The 18,366-nt window shown below is 40.6% G+C and overlaps 1 protein-coding gene across 7 annotated transcripts in view; it reads left to right on the plus strand.

Moving 5' to 3' along the window:
• Window positions 1–18,366, plus strand: part of C1H12orf4 (chromosome 1 C12orf4 homolog) — a 32,435-nt gene that overhangs the window by 137 nt on the left and 13,932 nt on the right. The window contains exons 1-9 of one of the 7 annotated variants that reach the window (XM_037913382.2): window positions 13–168; window positions 1,676–1,870; window positions 2,359–2,504; window positions 3,370–3,551; window positions 7,524–7,623; window positions 7,711–7,832; window positions 12,676–12,782; window positions 13,523–13,720; window positions 16,101–16,229. In XM_037913382.2, coding sequence (XP_037769310.1) covers window positions 1,693–1,870; window positions 2,359–2,504; window positions 3,370–3,551; window positions 7,524–7,623; window positions 7,711–7,832; window positions 12,676–12,782; window positions 13,523–13,720; window positions 16,101–16,229 — 1,162 coding nt within the window. In that variant the 5' untranslated portion in view covers window positions 13–168; window positions 1,676–1,692. Of the gene's footprint in view, window positions 1–12; window positions 169–254; window positions 385–1,302; window positions 1,486–1,675; window positions 1,871–2,358; window positions 2,505–3,369; window positions 3,552–6,569; window positions 6,649–7,523; window positions 7,624–7,710; window positions 7,833–12,675; window positions 12,783–13,522; window positions 13,721–16,100; window positions 16,230–18,366 lie in introns of those variants that run through there. The other 6 variants (XM_043527373.1, XM_043527280.1, XM_043527404.1 and 3 more) reach the window with 6 other exon arrangements.

Raw genomic sequence — 18,366 nt, forward strand, 5'->3', positions numbered from 1 at the left:
GAGGGGCTGCCCCTCCCCCCCGTCACTAGCGCCGCCCTGGGCAGGGAGCCCAGCATCGCCGGCCCGGCTCGGCTCGGCTCGGTTGCCGGCGCGGGGCCAGGCCCGCGACCGGGCTCCCCCGCCCCCTCCTAGCGGGGCCTGGCGCGAGTGGCTGAAACAGCGGGCGGGGTAAGGAGCCGGCAGCGTCGGGTGTTTCCGCGGGGCCTGCGGGCGGAGGCTCTGCCCGGCGCCGGGGCCGCCTCATCCCCGAGCCCCAACGGCCCGAGCCGCGCGCCCCACGCCCCGAGTGCGGGCAGCGCCGGGCTTGGGGCTCTCACGCGTGGGTCGTGCTGGCCCGGGGGGACAGAAACCCGTGGCTCTAATTCAGCCTTCCCAGCGCTGCCGGTCGGGGAAGGAGCGTTGTGGTCATTGAGTCTGATCCCCAATTTAACCTAGGGAGCCGTGTGTCAGAGGAGGCTGAAACCTCAGACATCATCAGCTCCTTCCTTCATTTGTGCAGTGGTGCCCTAGAGAGCTTTTCTCCACCCTATCTTACCCCGACCCTCAAAAATCCCAGGGTCCAGCTTCCCACGGATAGTGGGATGGTGCCGTGCGGGTGACAAGCCTCTTTTAATGCAGCCAGAGAAGTTCTATCTGCTCCAGGTCCCCTCTGCTCACATAAGCACCGGGGACATTGTCGTCCCCTTCACACTGTTTCATTAATGTATGTGGTTATAAAAAGTGTTTACCTTTTGCACTTCACCAAGTTTGGATGATGAAAATAAACTAGCTAGTTTCACTTTCTGTTCTCTTGGACTAGTACAATGCTGTAAGGTTTGAGTTGCAAACTTTGCCAGGGACCGTTTAAATACAAACAGACTTCTAAGCTGTGGTGTTTTTAAATTCATGCAAACATTCATTTTAGGTTTTGTAACTTAGGTCTTGTTAAAATTGTTCTATTACTTTTGTGTAAACCCCTCAAAACAACATTTTTTATTCTAAAATTTACACTTACCCCCGAATATTCCCTCCCTGTTTTAATATATCTGCATTAAGAGGAAGTGAAAACCTAATTAACATGTATGCTCTCTTTGGGCCTGAACATACAAATGCATACTATTGGTCGCAGTGTTTGACTTCAGCAAGACTAATTATGGCAATGTGCACTACCCCATAGCATGCTTGAGTTTGGGGGCCTAAGCCAAGTTTTTCAGAAATGGGTGCTAAATCCATATTTAGTCATTAAAATCAGTGGAAGCTTCCAGGTGCCCAGCACTTTTGAAAATCAAGCAACTTATTTAAGTACCTAATTGTGATTTTTAGGAGTCTTAGAGCAAGTCTACACTATGGCACTACATCAGCTGTAGCGCATCTGGTGAAGATACACTATGCTGATGGGAGAGCGCTCTCCAGTTGGTATAATTACTCCACCTTGGCGAGAAGCAGAAGCTACGTCGCTCACTGGGGGGCTTTTTCACACCCCTGAGCAATGTAAGTTATATCAACGCAGGCTATAGTGTAGACCTGCCCTCAATGTATTTTTTAAAAAAATTAATTTAAAAAACAATTGGCTATTATGTCCACTTCCCTGAATATTTTAATTATTGCCAGAATCACGTTTTGTGTTTCTTTTTGTTCACATTTGGAATATGTGAATATATAAACGATACAACATGCTGTTTTGCTTATTATGCAGAAAACCAACAAAAGAAGATGAAGGCCAATAAAGGAAAAACGTACACTAGAGAAAGAGAGTTTTTGTATAACTTCAATGCTGGAAATCAGCACTTAGTGCTTACAGTGCCTATCAAATTTCCTGTGCAAGAAAATGCCAGTCATTTGCATGGACGTCTAATGCTCCTGCACAATTTACCATCCTTCATAGAAAATGGTGAGAATTGGGTTTGTAAATGATCAGTGTCATATGTATTAATGACAGGTTTCAGAGTAGCAGCCGTGTTAGTCTGTATCCGCAAAAAGAAAAGGAGTACTTGTGGCACCTTAGAGACGAACAAATTTATTTGAGCATAAGCTTTCGTGAGCTACAGCTCGATGAAGTGAGCTGTAGCTCACAAAAGCTTATGTTCAAATAAATTTGTTAGTCTCTAAGGTGCCACAAGTACTCCTTTTCTTTGTGTGTGTTAATGTGCTGTGACAGACTAAGCAAAAGAGTATTATTTCTAAAAGGATTTTAAAAGGAATTTTTAATAATATTTAGCTGTTTTTATGGTTTGACTGCATATTAATATATGAGGAAGGAGTGTGGTCAAGTAAAGTTAGCAGTTTTAAAGTACATGTTCATGCAGCTGTTAGAAATTTCCTTTTATTTTAACTATTCATAGTAAACTCTGATAACACATTCTTTTCTTATTACAATAGACTTAAAGCAATCTCTTAGTCAGTTCATAGAAGGAGAATCCATAAAGGATTATGATAAAGAAGCAGAGGCGGCCCTGGAAGCTGTGAAATCAGGAGAAGTGGATATGCACCAGCTGGCAAATGCTTGGGCTAAAGCTTATTCAGAGGTGAGACACAAAAAGAAAAGGAGTACTTGTGGCACCTTAGAGACTAACAAATTTTCTGAAATATGAATTTCCAAAGCTTTGCTACGTGTGAAGTCTTTCAAAATGTATGTAGGCAGCATTAGAAATTACATTGAAATTCAGTTTTACTGATCACCCCACATGGTGATAATTTGGCTATTCAGGTAAAATCTGAGGGCTCATTCTGCAAGTTCTTAATGATGTCCGTGGAACTATCCATGAAAGGACTACTTCAGTAAGAATTTGCAGAAATGAGCCCTCAGGGTAAAATGCTGCCCTTTAAATAAAGGGCAGCAACTCCCATTGAAGTCTGTGTAAATGGGGGCAGACTTTATCCTTGTACTTTGCCTAAGACATTTCCTATTGATGCTGATATGTTGGCCCCTTATTTACATTGATCAGTAAGAATTTTTGTTGAAGAGATCCAATTGGAAATGATTTAACTGATTTTTTTTAAGTGTTCTCACAGGTAGGAGATAATAAATCATTTTTATTCAAACTCCGTTTCAGGTAGAGAATGTTATGTAGGGTTATCAGTTCATCCACATTTGGAGGTTGAGCAGTCCCTGTTCTGTTATTTCCACCCTAATGTGCTGGAGGAGAGAATGTTTGTGATAGAAATGAAAGGAAAACAGAAGATGGAATGGGGAAATGGATGAGAAAAAGAAAATTTCAAAGATAAAAGTAGATGGGGGAGAGAAGCCAAATTAGAAAAGGAAAATTTTTTAAATTTTGAACAGTGTACATTGGCACAAAAATTAACTCTGTCATTTTAAATGACTTTGGTTCTGTGTGTTTAAAAATGTCCATAGCATTCTTTAAAATATTTGACTTTATTACTTTCTAGACAACATTAGAACATGCAAGACCTGAAGAACCCAGCTGGGATGAAGATTTTGCAGATGTGTACCATGATCTGATACATTCTCCAGCTTCTGAAACTCTGTTAAACCTGGAACACAATTATTTTGTTAGTATCTCAGAATTAATAAGTGAAAGAGATGTGGAACTGAAAAAATTACGAGAAAGGTATTTTTAAAATGTCTCATTAAACCCGATGTTTTCTATATGACTCTGTTACAAGCTCTGCAAATGAACAGTTAGCAATATAAGGCTTATTTTAGCTTTCTTTTTCCTTCTTTAAAAAGAGTACAGGTCAGTTAAAATATAAAAATGTGACTCCATGTAATATTTGTTTCAACTTTGAGTCTAATCAAAAGCTAGAAAATGTAAAAGCTAAGGTAATCTGAATCACATTATGTTCAAGTTCCACATACATTGTGGTATATATAATTTTTTTTAAGTACATCAGAATTAGGAAGCCTGCCAAACAATCAGTGGGGCCACCGGATGATCAAGGTGCTAAAGGAGCACTTAAGGAAGACAAGGCCATTGCTGAGAAGCTAAATGAATTCTTTGCATTGGTCTTCACTGCAGAGGATGTGAGGGAGATTCCCACACCTGAGCCATTCTTTTTAGATGACAAACCTGAGGAACTGTCCAATATTGAGGTGTCACTAGTGGAGGTTTTGGAACAAATTGATAAATTAAATAGTAGTCAGTCACCGGAACCAGATGGTATTGACCCAAGAGATGTGAAGGAACTCCTAATATGAAATTGCAGAACTACTAACTGGTATGTAACCTATTGTTAAATCAGCTTCTACACCAGAGGACTGGAGAATAGCTGATGTGATGCCAATTTTTTAAAAAGGCTCCAGAGGTGATCCTGGTAATTACAGCCCATAAGTCTACAGTACCAGGGAAATTAGTTGAAAGTAAAATATAGTAAAGAACAGAATTATCAGACACAGAGATGAACGTTATATGTTGGGGAAGAGTCAGCATGGCTTTTGTAAAGGGAAATCTTGCCTCACCAATGTATTAGAATTCTTTGAGGGGCTCGGCAAGGGTGATCCAGTGGATATAGTGTACTTGGACTTTCAGAAAGCCTTTGAGAAGGTCCATCACCAAAGGCTCTTAAGAAAAGTAAGCAGTCATGGGATACGAGGGAAGGTCCTCTCATGGATCAGTAACTGGTTAAAAGACAGGAAAGAAAGGGTGGGAACAAATGGTCAGTTTTCACAGTGGAGAGGGATAAATAATAGTGGTGTCCCCCAGGAATCTGTACTGGGACAGATATTTATATGTTCAACATATTTATAAATGATCTGGAAAAAGGGATAAACAAGCAGGTAGCAACCTTTGAAGATAATACAAAATTACCATATATACTCGATCATAAGCTGGTTCGTTTATTAGCTGACCCCCCCCCAAGATGGATACGTAAAAATGGAAAATTTTTATGACCCGTTCATAAGCTGACCCTATAATTCAGGGGTTGGCAAACTTTGGCTCCCGGGCCATCAGACTTCAAGCGTCCGCAGGCATGGAGGTAAACCTAAGTAAACAAAGTGTCCCGGCACGCCAGCGGCTTACCCTGACAGGCCGGGATAGCAACTGGTGGGGAAATTTTTTGTGGGGGGAGAAGCTGGGGGTCAGGGGAGTAACCCCTGTGACCACCCCCCCACGTGGCCCCACCCCTAGCCCGGGACCCCCACACTCTCCCCAGCCCATCCCTTCCCACCTTATCTGGGGAGGATGTTTCTGGTCTGGCCGGAGCTGCTCCGGCGGGCCAGACCAGGTGGCACAGCCACAGCATGTTCCAGCGGGCTGGGCCAGGCAGCATGGCCGCAGCGTGCTCCGGCGGGCTGGGCGGCGTGGCCACAGCCTGCTGTGGGGGGCGGGGCCGAGCGGCATGGCTACAGCCTGCCATCCCCAGAGCTGCAGCTACTTCGGATGCTGGGGCAAGAGCAGCGTGGCCAGAAGCGGACAGACTCCGGCCCCGCCTCTTCCCTTCTGGCTCTGCTGCCTCTCCTTGCTCCCTCTGTTGTGGGGAGGGGCTGTGTCCCACCTCTCCCTCTCTATACCGTTCATAAGCCAACCCCCCTCTCTGATGTTTCCCTTTTTTACTAAAAAAAAATTCGGCTTATGAACAAGTATATACAGTACTCAGGATAGTTAAATCCAAAGCAGACTGAGAAGAGTTCTCTGTTCTGTTCATTCCCTCTGAAGTATCTGACACTGACCACTGTTGGAAGACGGGATACTGGGCTAGGTGAACCATTGGTCTGACCCAATATGGCCATCTTTATGTTCTTGTTGTATTTTTAAAGGGAATGTATTATATAGACAATGCAATATATATTTATTTAGATTCTAGAAAACACAAAAAGGCCCCTATACAAAAGCTCCAGTACCTTTTAACATGCCTTAAGAAATGCAGACCAACAACTTCCTCACACCAAAAGAGGGAGAGAAAACCTCCACTCCAGCCAATGATTATAGCTTATTATAATACATATTATTGGAACATTGGATTCTAGATAACTGGTAGATGGTTGAAAAGCTGCAAAAATCCTCTTTATCCACTAGGGAAAGAATATGCAATGCTTTCCTTTTTAGAGCAGAAATAAAAGCTTAAGCTGAAACATTAATACACAGAAAAATATATAACAATATAAAATATTAGATAAAAAGGGACAGTTGTGAGGCTTCATTGTATTAACACCAAAGTGACCCAATTACATAGCTTGTTGAGTAGCAAGTGAAGGTAAATTTCTCAAAACATCAACCTTCTGATATTATACCCACATTACAGAATGCATGGATACATATTTAGTTTTTTCTCACAGTATGAAGTTACTTTATTCATGCCAGTTATGGAGACATTAAATTGCTACAATATGGGTATAGTATAAGGCTCTGACTACTAATGAATTATTTTCTCAGTGAATCACGTGTATGGATACGCAGAAAAAAGAGCACATGGAAATAGCTCCACATTCTATCTTGCAGAGCTTTGCTATGGTATAACTGTGTATTGACTTCAGTGGAATTTATTTTCATGTACTTTGCATGACCATGAATCTTCATATGTGAGGGGCTATTGAAGTTACACCAATTGCATGTAGGTGTTATATAGTCTATTTACAAATGACTTGATTTGAAAACCCAGTCCCTAGGTTTTATATTGATGTTTTGTGCCAGGTATTGCTCCCAGTTCTGTGCTGTGTTGAGCTGATCTTTCCCTGGAGAAAAGTGTGCCTGCAAAAGAAACCATGAGGCAAGTGACATAAGAGGATTAAGGAAAGGAAAGAGAGTTTAGCTGAGCTAGCTCAGATGATTGGTGGTTATGTGATACTGAAACTTTCTTTGAATGTAGCTCACACTGGAAGTTAGTCCAATATAAAGTGATTTGGCAATCTCAGTCCAGTTTCTGATGGTTAGGTATCCACATCACAGAAACACTACCAGCTGATAGTCTCACATGACTGAATGGGTTCAGAAATTAAACTATCCTTTCAACACAACAGATATTCACTCCAACTCAGAATTGAGAGAAGCTTGTCCTGCTCTGTTTCTGTTAAAAGAATTTTGGTATCCAGGTTGCTTAATTTAACACACTTCACCTGCTTTAATTTTTTTAAAAGGAAAAAGATTAAAATAAACTGTACTTAAACTATTTTCAACAAACAAAACAATGACATCATCCTGATATGCTGAGATTTGAAAAGTTGCTACTGCACATGTGGAAATTGACCTTTTTTTAAAATAGTTGGTGTTGATCCACAAACTGTGTGTAAAAAGTTCACTCTTAGAAGGAGTCAATCAATAGCATTTATCTAGTGCTAACAAACCTTCCTATACATGGTTTGTTAACACTGGATAAAAAGTTGCGTAAAAATCTGCTTGCTTTACACAGATATACCCAGTGAAGTCCTTTGCACTACTTATGTGGATAAGTTGGGTGGGTTTGGCTCTGGATTTCTGATTTTTTGCCTTCAAGTTTAATTTATATTTAAAACTACCTTGAGAATGAAAATGTTGGTGATGTAATTGACAGCGATAAGTAGCTAAGCTTTCAACATTGGCAGAGACATCCAGAAAGTTTACTTAATGTAATTAGGCACTGGTCTAAATGATTGGCTTCTGTTTTAGACAAGGAGCAGAAATGGATAAGGTGATGCAAGAACTAGGAAAATCACTAACAGATCAAGATGTAAATGCATTGGCTGCTCAGCATTTTGAATCCCAACAGGTAAATTAAGTTCAGTGAATTGGAATAAATCATGCAAAGAGTTGTCTTAAAAAAAAATGAATTGGTTGGAATGATGTCTACTTTTAGGTTTTGGAGAATAAATGGACCAGTGAACTAAAACAGTCCACCGCCATCCAAAAACAGGAGTATCAAGAATGGGTGATAAAACTTCATCAAGATCTAAAAAATCCCAACAACAGCTCAATCAGGTATTTATCTCTGCTGTAAAGTTCTCTCTAAATATTCTTTCTGTTCAACTACAGTAGTTTACAGGACTCACTTTTTACTAGTTGTTCTCTCATAATAGTCATTTAAATTGAAAAAATTTACGGAAAGGCTGAGAGCCATTGAAAATAGAACCATCACATGTTCTTTTATAGAAGAGAGAAAATATATAACATTTTGCATGGGCCTAAATTATGTCTTTAAGTTGTGTCTTCCTACTTTACCTTACTATTTAAAATGTATACTTCTAATATAATGTTCCAGAATGCATTCTGAGGTCATTTATGAATGGTTTGCGGTATCACAGAATGTGCAGGGTTTATAAACACTTAATTCATAGTACAGGATTTTACTGAATGTAGTCTAAAGGAAATTAGCTCATTCTTGGGTGAATGTTACCTGGCAACTGGAAAAAATCCTAGTTTTTTGTGACTGCTGGTGTGCTTAGGCTGAAGAAAGGTTTTCTGACTGCAGGCTAGGGTGTGTACTAGAGGCACATTCTTGCTCGCCATCTTGTGGGAACTGCCTCCTACGCTAGTGTGCAGTGTGCTGCTGCAGGTTCCTAACTACTCCCTCAGGCCAGGTACCGGAAGGGAGAGTATAGTTGCAGGGATAGGTTAGGGGTGGGAAGGAACCAGTATGGAGTCCACAAGTACTTGTACAAGTATGCCAATTGGCATGGCCAGCAATAAGAGGAGGCAGGTTTGGAACACGAAGCTGTTGACCTGCTTGGGAGAAGATGACTGGGGGGGGCGGGAGCAGCAGTTGGTATTTAGTGAGGTGACACTGCAGCATCTCATGTTCTCTGGAGGAGAAAGGAGAAGTGAGGATGGAGACTGCTTCCACTGGAGTGGAAAGAAAGAGGGGAGATAATGAAAACCAGAATACTTTCAGTATAGCTCAGTGTTCTAAGGATTATAAATTGACATGGAGAATATTGCAATACATATTTAAAGTGTGTTTGGGAGTACTTTTCAGTTGTCAGGTCATTTCTAGAATACATACTCAGGAGTATATAACTGTAAAGCAAAGCTGAGCTGCTCTCCAAGGTAGTGAGCAAGGGTCATACAGTAAAAATCAGTAGCGGTGCTGTCATAAATCTAAAGGGAAGGCTAACCACCTTTAAATCCCTCCTGGCCAGAGGAAAAAACCCTTTGACCTGTAAAGGGTTAAGAAGCTAAAGATAACCTCGCTGGCACCTGACCAAAATGAACAATGAGGAGACAAGATACTTTCAAAGCTGGAGGGGGGGGGGGAGCAAAGGGGTTCTCTCGGTCTGTGTGTTGCTTTTGCGGGGACCAGAGCAGGAATGCAGGTCAGAATTCCTGTAAAGGGCTAATAAGCCATCTAGTTAGATATGCGTAAGGTTCTGTTTTGTTTAAATGGCTGGTAAAATAAGTTGTGCTGAATGGAATGTATATTCCGGTTTTTGTGTCTTTTTGTAACTTAAGGTTTTGCCTAGAGGGATTCTCTATGTTTTGAATCTGATTACCCTGTAAGGTATTTACCATCCTGATTTTACAGAGGTGATTCTTTTACTTTTTCTTCTTAAAAGAAGAATTTTAATTGAACCTGATTGCTTTTTCATTGTTCTTAAGATCCAAGGGTTTGGGTCTGTGTTCACCTATGCAAATTGGTGAGGATTTTTATCAAGGCTTCCCAGGAAAGGGGGTATAGGGCTTGGGGGGATTTTGTGGGGAAAGACGTTTCCAAGCGGGCTCTTTCCCTGTTATATTTTGTTAGACGCTTGGTGGTGGCAGCAATAAAGTCTAGGGACAAAAGGTAAAATAGTTTGTACTTTGGGGAAGTTTTAACCTAAGCTGGTAAAAATAAGCTTAGGGGGTTTTTCTGACAGGTCCCCACATCTGTACCCTAGAGTTCAGAGTGAGGAAGGAACCTTGACAGGTCCTCTAGTCAAGTCATGTCGTGTCCTGTCCCCCACCCCCCCCGTCCTAGAATGTTTCTGATTACACTGTCAGTTTAAAACTAACCAAGTTGACATCTAAACCATCACAGAATATGATAATTGGCCTTCATAGTTAACAGCTCACTGACGTGAACAGGCAGTTCATGCTGTTCAGAAATATTGGGCCTGACTTGCCTCCCACATTGATTTTTACACCAATAAAACTAGAAACTTAGAGGAGTGTGATGGGATATACAAACCATACATTGGCATGGAAGAGGTTAAAGGATAATATTGGGCCCAGATAGCCCCACCCCTCCAACCCTGCGGAGCCTGCTGCAACTGGAGAGGGTTGAGAGCAACCCAGCTCAGAAGGGGGTAGGCTGCAGAAGGAGTGCAGACCTATTGTGCAGGCTCCTGGAAAAGGGGCTAGAGCCGTCTCCCTGAAACACCAGGACTACATGCTGAGCCCTGCTTGGGTCTGACAGTTTGGTGTCCTTTTTATTGTTTCTTTTTCCTATTTTGAACCAGAAGCGGAGAGTGTTGTTGTAGGAAGTGACCCAGGGAAGGTAACAAAGAGGGTCCACACTCCTCCCAGGGTTCAATGCTGATCACCTTCCTAGAGCCCTAGGTCAGAGTCCAGTAGAGTGGCCAGACCTGGGCTCCCCTACCACTACCCTCCCTCCTCTGGCTGACTGGTTGATAACTTCTAGATCACCCAGCTCACCGAGGACCGTACCAGTGTTTCCTCTTAATTTTTTACGTCCACATGTGGAATGAATTTTGTTATGTGCACCAATATGGAGGTGATGTGTGACACGACACCTTCATATTGGTGCACATAACAAAATTTGTGTGGTGGGGGTGGGGCCGAGGGGTTCAGAATGTGGGAGGGGGCTCAGGGTTGGGGCAGAGGATTGGGGTGTGGGGGGGGTTAGGGCTCTGGTTGGGGTGAGGATGGGGATGAGGGGTTCAGGGTGTGCGGGGGGAGCTCAGGGCTGGGGCCAAGGGTAGGGTGCACGGGTGAGGGCTCTGGCTGGGGGTGAAGGCTCTGGGGTGGGGCCGGGGATGAGGGGTTTGGGGTGCGGGAAGAGGCACAGGTCTGGGGCAGAGGGTAGGGTGCAGGGGGTGAGGGCTCTGGCTAGGGGTGAAGGCTCTGGGGTAGACCTGGGGATGAGGGGTGTAGGCTGCCCAGGGGCTACAGTGGGGAGAGAGGACTCCCCCCAGCCCTCTCTCTCCACAGCAGCTCGGTGCCCAGGGAGAGGCGCCTCTCCCCGGCTGCGACAGCTCCAGTGGGGCTGGACTGGGCCGAGGGAGGGGCTCCTCTCTCCTGCAGCTCTGGCGGGCCGGGCCGGGATGAGGGAGGGTCGCCTCTCCGCGCTGGGGCCCTGAACCCCGGTGCAGAGCTTAATAGGCAGCTGCGCGGCCCGTGCAGCTTAGAGGGAACTTAGGACCCTACTACAATCAGTTTCTCCCAATTTACAGTTGTGTAAGGTGATAGGACCTAAAGACTGAAACTGATTCTCCTATTTGCAGATTCAGTAAGAAAAAGCATCCTGCCATATGAAGGTTTTCTTCACAACTCACAACCATAAGGGCTAGAAACAGTTTTTAAGAAGCATTCATAATTCTGAGGTTCCAGTTTTGTGTGCTCAACTTGAGCCATTTTGGTTCAGTTTTTTATTGGGTGTAAGCTGGTGTAGCTCCAGAGTGTTCAGTTTATACTAGTTGAGTTTCTGACCCTTGTTTATGATTTTCAGAGTACCAAGAGCTGTAGGTCCTTAGCACATCTGAAAATCATGCTCAAGGTCTCAAGTCAGGTGGTACCCAAAAATGGAGCTATACCAATTGAGGCTCCAGTTCTGCAAATCTTTGTGGATGGAGTAGTCCTGTTGAGTTTAATAGAACTACTCATAAGAGTTCACAGGATTGAGATCTTTACTAACACTTACAAAAGTTGGAGTCTTAATTTTTGTAATTAAAACTTTAATTATGCAGAAACAGATAGAACTTCCCAGGTGCCCTAACACAGCATGCTGTCTCTTACTGTTTCAGCCGCACCCAGTTGTGAGAGGAGACTGAAAAGTTGTTAATGATTAACTTTAATTGATTTGGAAGATGCTATTTACACAATGGAGAGAATAAAAATTAAATCTGTTTTTAAAAATAATACACTATTGTTCAACTTGATACTCATTACTTTTTTATTTTTCCTTCTTGTGACGTTTATGTCTTAATCTTCTAATGTTGCAGAAATAAACATGCTTTATTTATTTGTGCATGAACTGCACTAAGCATGTTGACAACAGTGTTTTATGGAAACAGCGTTTGTCTTCTGCCGGGGAATCCAGCAAGGGGAGCTTTGTGATCTTAGTGTAACACAAAAGAAATTGAGACTTTCATATCATTCATTATAAGCAAACGGTGGATTTTTTTTTTCTTTTTTAAAGGAGTGTTTAAAAGCTTTCCTACCAGATTGTAACAATTTAAAAATAGGTCTAATTTTAAGCTCAGATTACTTTGATATCCCATTTTAAAACATCCACAAATGGATTTTTATAAAATCCAGTAACTGCAGAATTATTTACTGGATGCTCTCAACAGCTAGGTTAAGAGGAGAAATTCAATATTTTTTTTTATCTTAAATCTCCCCTCCTTATAGTGGAATCTGTGACTTCTGCTTATCTTAGGATAGAGCTGGGAGCTGTAATCTCTCTGGGCCATACCACTGTATTTTAATTATAAGGCTGCAGCCATCTGCTCTGTTTCATGCAAATTATATGCAGCCTTTTGGCTTCCACTGATCGGTTGGGCAAAGTGTGTATGTCCCTAGCACAAAACAAAACAAAATCCTGCCTTTGAAAAGAAGAACATTAATGGGAAACGTACTAGAGCTTTTAAATTTTTTTTATGGATTTCAGTGAGGAAATTAAGGTTCAACCCAGTCAGCTGAGAGAATCTGTAGAAGGAAATGGAAGAATTTATGAAGAGCAGAGACAGTTAGAAGAAAGTTTTACTATTCATTTGGGTAAGTATAGTAACATGATCCCATAGATAACTGAGCACTGAATTCTCAAGAAGCCATTAAGCTGAAGTATGATTATACAGAATGATGTGTTGTTCATACTTAGAACTGGGAATAAGTGACAAAGTATTAAAATAATACCTAGAATAAGGCATCTTGATCTGTTGTAAGTAGCTAACTGAAAAACTCTTTCTAGGGAAAATTTCATGATACAGTTAAAATGTTGTTTTTTTTTACCTAGAGCCTGATTCAGCTTCTGTTAAAGTCAACAACAAAAGTTGAGAGTTGGATTAAACTCCCCAAAAGAATTTCCAAAAATTAAATATTTAAAATGAACAGTTGTAATTTGTTTATGCAGTTGTATTTTTTTAATATTTGACATGTGCTGACAACCTACATATTTCATCTTCTGTCTCGTGGTGGAGGATGGGACTTGTTTAGAGGCCTAGATTTACCTTCCTCTATCATACACACATTGTCTTATCAGACCCTTTAGTCTTGTAAATTGCTACTATCGGTAGTATAAAATCTTGACACCTTTATAGATACTAAAGAAAAAACCTCGCTCATTACCCTCATTTGATTATTTGTTGTGTATCTCCATTCTAAGTCTTGGTCACACACGTACACAATGCATATTTGAGCATTAAAGGGTTGATAGCAATGAGTACTCTAGTTCGTTATTTAGTAATATGTATGAAGTTGTTTGTATTCAGCGCTCTTTGCGTTTGCTTTCTATACAGGAGCCCAGTTGAAAACCATGCATAATTTGAGATTATTGAGAGCTGATATACTGGACTTCTGTAAACACAAACGCAATCACCGAAGTGGAGTAAAGCTTCACAGACTTCAGACTGCATTGTCACTCTATTCAACTTCTCTTTGTGGTCTGGTTTTATTGGTAGACAACCGAATCAGTTCATACAGTGGCATCAAAAGAGGTAGGTCATCTCATTCAGTGCATTGTGGAAGTGAACACCAAAGTTACCCTTGCAATCTTTACTCTTGCTCCCCATCCCTTCTCAGAAAGAAGCAATTCCTGTAAAACTTGATTTTACCACAAGTCCTCCATTTCTCTCTCTATCTGATAGATCTCAAACCTTGTAGCTGAATTTGCTTCATCTTATCTCTGTCCTAACATAACTACTAAAATAGTCTTGAAGTGTCTGGATCCCTCTCTCACTTGCCCACTCTGGAACTTGCTTAATAATAATAATTAATAATAATTATGTGCTGCACTGCCTATATCTTTACAAAGGATCAAGGTTTTCACAGTTGGGTGCCTAAAACTAGGCTTTAAAATCCATATTTAGGCATCTAAAATGAATAGGCATGAGTTTCACAAGTGTTGAGCACTGCAAATTTGAATGGAAGTCAATGAAAGTTGTATGCTCTTTCTACTCCAGAAAACGGAACTGGTAGCAGTTGTGAGAGCACCCCTTTTAAATAGCTAGACTTGTATAAATGGTTATCCACTGTGGGCAAGGCAACTGACATTTTATTTGCCCCTGTTCCAATCTTGGCCACATCGGCTTTCTCTGAACCGCATTACAGACCTCTCCCAGCTTCCTCCTGAAATTCAGTACAAAAATGTTTACATTTCAAATGTTTGTTTTGGCCAGAGCCACTGTTACTGGTTGGGTCTCCTGTCCCTGACATCCTGTCATATCCTTTCCTTAAAAAATACTTCCAGTGAGAAGTAAAGCATTCCAAGAGAATAAAAACAGCGTAGCAGAAGAAACTACAGCATGATATAATTGCCAATACTACTATTTCTCGGTTGCTTCGGTTCCTAAAAGTATGTTTCATACTCTCAATAATTATTTTTATTTTTTTACTTATTTCAGTTTATCAAAACAGACAAAAAGCTGCTAGTCCTAATCCCTAGATGTCCTTGACAATTATTTAGAAGTCCTAATAAACAAAGATTTAAAAAGGCAGCAATTTCTGTCATATACAGCAGCAACTAATTAGAGCTAAGGGGGGAAAATGTCTTCTGCCTAAAAACTACTTCTTAAGAAACATTCTCTTTCCCAAAAGCCCTCTTAAAAGATTAACCTGGTCACATGCCGTGGAGGTCAACGAGGTGTATATAAAAATGCTTACTACCTGACTTTTCAATCATTAGCTTCCTTGTTTAGTGAATAATAGCAAAAGCACCATGTGCACTCTACAAATTTTGAAGATATTTTCCCATTCAGTTTGTTTTTAATAACAAATAAAAACCTGAACCCAGTGACTTTTATTTAGAGAGGGACTGGAGGAAAATTCTTAGGCCCCGATCCTGCAACATAAACCTACAAGTGGACTGTAGAGCCACAATGAAGATAATGGGGCTCCATAGGTGCACAGCATGGATCAGGGCCATATTATTTGTTCAGGGCTGACAGTGTGCTCAGTGCTGTACAAGAAAGAAGGTCTTAGAACTTACTTTGATAGCTTTGCTTATGTAGCTCCAGTGTTGCAGATATTTTATACACATGCTTCACATGGATAGTTTTGTTGTGCCCTGCAAAGATTTCGAAAGCCTTATCTTTGCTCATATGAGTAGTCCCATTGAAACAAGTAGTCCCACTGAAACATGTGTGAGTAAAGTTAAAGATGTGTGAGTGGTTTTGAAAGACAGAGGTCTTTGTGTGTGTATAGAACCTAGCAAAGTGGGGCCTTGATCTTGGTTGGAGCCTTTATGCACCTCTGAAATACTAATAGTAATTAATTTTGTACCAGAATTGAACTTTGATCTAGAGAGATTCATAATGTTGTTCTGTTGTTCACAGAGAGGATAAGGAATCTGCTACCAGCTGGGGCACTCTTCTATAGTTGTAAAGTCTGTGTTTCTGGTGTTGAAGAACTAGGGTTCTAATTCTGGCTTTCTAGATATGCTGTGTGAAAAATGTATCTATTTATTAATTTTCTCTGCAGCACATAACTTTTTACACTAGTAGTCGTTCCAGTTGTTGGTAACTAACACTCTGACACATTTCACTAAAATATTTATCGTAGGTACCAACAAAAGAGATTACAGCATTCAAATGTATGTCTTACAAAATAACAGAAAAAAAATTTATGCACACAGTATTTGTTTGGTTCAGGCATGGACTTTTAGGGTTACTTGGTATGTATATCAGTCTTTGAAGATTTTCCTTTTTAAATCTATTTATTTAAAAAATGTTCTAGCTCTCTTGTAAATTGTTTGAATTTAAAGTGGAGCGCAGTAGATACATTTGCTATTCTCACTAGCTTGCTAGAGTTCTAGCACAAAATTATATAATATTCACAGACAAAAGCTGCAATTTGTGTTTTAAACTTACTTTCTTTTAGATTTTGCAACAGTTTGCCAAGAATGCACAGATTTCCATTTTCCTGGGACTCAAGAGCAGCTTGAAATTGTGCAGCAGGTTGTACTTTATGCTAGAGCACAACGCAGCAGTAAGTCAAAAAGACAGCATGGTCAGTGGCAATCAAAATTATTTTTCTTGAAATAGAACATCCCTGTGACTAAATGCTTTGTGTGTGTATGTCTGTAAGGGCAAGTCACTTAACCTCTCTGTACCTCAGTTTCCCTATGGGTAGAACAGGGATGTACCTCCATAAAACACCTTGGGATTGGTGCGGGGGATGAGTGATATATATAAGTACACAATAGTTTATTAGATCACTTCTGTCTCTTGAAGCATAAAGGGTCTGCCAAACTATGATTGTCTGAAACTAACATACAAAATTTGCAATAAAAGTAAGCTAGAGAGCTCAGGGAAGACAGAAACATTAGGGGCTTCTGTGATCTCCAATATAAGTTACGTTTACTTTGCTTCGTAGCAGTAATTCAGCTAGCTCTCTTTTTACTTTGTTTTCTTAAAGGTTCATATGTAGGCAGAAACATTCATCTGTTAGATCCTTTCTCTTCTTAAATCTTCAGAGATCTCCAAAAGACAGGATCTGTTATGTAGTAAGCAAAGAGTAATTGTCGTCTTTGATATTGTTTACTCTATCTGGCACTGAATTAACTTGCGACGCATTGGTCCTGGTGTTGAGAAATCTACCTGGCACAATTTTATAACTTTTACCAGTCCCTCTGTTAATGCGTAGAGCAACATTAGTATTATCTCTTTCCAAGCTACTGATGAGCAGATATCAAGGGTTCAAATGTGCACTTTAATATAGTGCACATTGCCATATATCCTAACCTTCTACACTCGTGCATGTGTATCCTGTAACGATTTTAACAGCATTGTGTGTCCTGTCAGAAGATAGGCTCAAGCCCTAAAAGAAAATACTATAAGTAAAGCTAATTGTTATGATACTTTCACTAATTCTGTATAGCCGGAGTCACGTTTTTAAAGGAAAAAAGATAGAGGTACTCTTCCAATGTCCTCCCACAAAAGAAGCTGCCTGCTTGAGAGGCCACTCATGATAGATTGAGCAGATAATCCGAATAGTCCTCTGGGCTTGTTTACCTCTCAGTGGTGGTCAAATACACCCATAGGTTCTCCTGGATGTCTTGGATCCATCTTATTTTTCTCCCCTCCAGTCAAGTGGCAGTATCTCCACTTTCATGAGGCCAATATGAGATGTTAGTTATACTTAAAATACACCAGCAACTGAGTTAATGCCCTGTATAATGAATGGGGAAGTTCACCCCTTTTAGAGCTATTGTTCCAGTCTATCTGTAAACTTGGGCACATAACGTGGCATCAGTTAACAGAAAAAGACTTAATTAAAAAAAATCTTGAGATTCTGGTGCACAAAGTGGCAGCTTGAGAGAGATTCTGGCTTGCTGTACCTTCTCCCTCTCTCCAATTTAAGCCTGGCATAATAATGGACAAATTTTAGTCTGATTTATTTTTTTATTTTCTATCCAAAGATTTAGAAATTTTAATCATGTGGAGGGAGTTACGATTTTTTCCCTCACAACCACTGGGTAGTAAAGAAGAGAATATCCTGACTAACATGAGGACCAGGGGAAGTGCATCATTCACCACCCTACCTTGTATTTACAAGTGGCTAAGAGATTGCACAAAATGGCAGGAAGTCTTCAACCACATGCTGTTGAGGCAGTACTCATACTTTTGTTTTCTTGCAAAGAAGTACTTATGTGGTTTAAGTGAGTCAGTAACGTGAGTAGGCTCACAAAAGTATATAGAGAAACTATTTTCCTTTAGGAACCAGCATTTTGTAATAGACAGTCTTATGAAAGTAGTTTTCAGTATTTTCTTTACTTCCGGTTTTATGTGAACATCTCCATAATTTTCCTTGATACAAAGAAGTAACTCATTTCATGTAGTAAATCATTATGTTGTTTTCTTATTTTTACACTCCCTTTAAATTCTTTTTGTATAAAAGAAATGGTAAATTATTGGTTATATGTTAATGGGCTTCCATAAACATTTATGTTCCTGTTTGCAAATTAAAAAAAATCAAGTTACTGCTCTCCTCTTATCTTTAAGATTCTGATGTGACTTTAGAGAATTAAGACCATAAAAATAAATGAAAATTAGGAGACAAAGCGGGGAGAGGGCAGTTTTAAGAAAGGTTGAGAACCACTGCTCTTCTGTTTACCATAGTGGGCCACATAGAGCTGCATATGTGT

The sequence above is a fragment of the Chelonia mydas genome, chromosome 1 (genome assembly GCF_015237465.2).
Source record: "Chelonia mydas isolate rCheMyd1 chromosome 1, rCheMyd1.pri.v2, whole genome shotgun sequence".
NCBI lineage: Eukaryota > Metazoa > Chordata > Testudines > Cheloniidae > Chelonia > Chelonia mydas.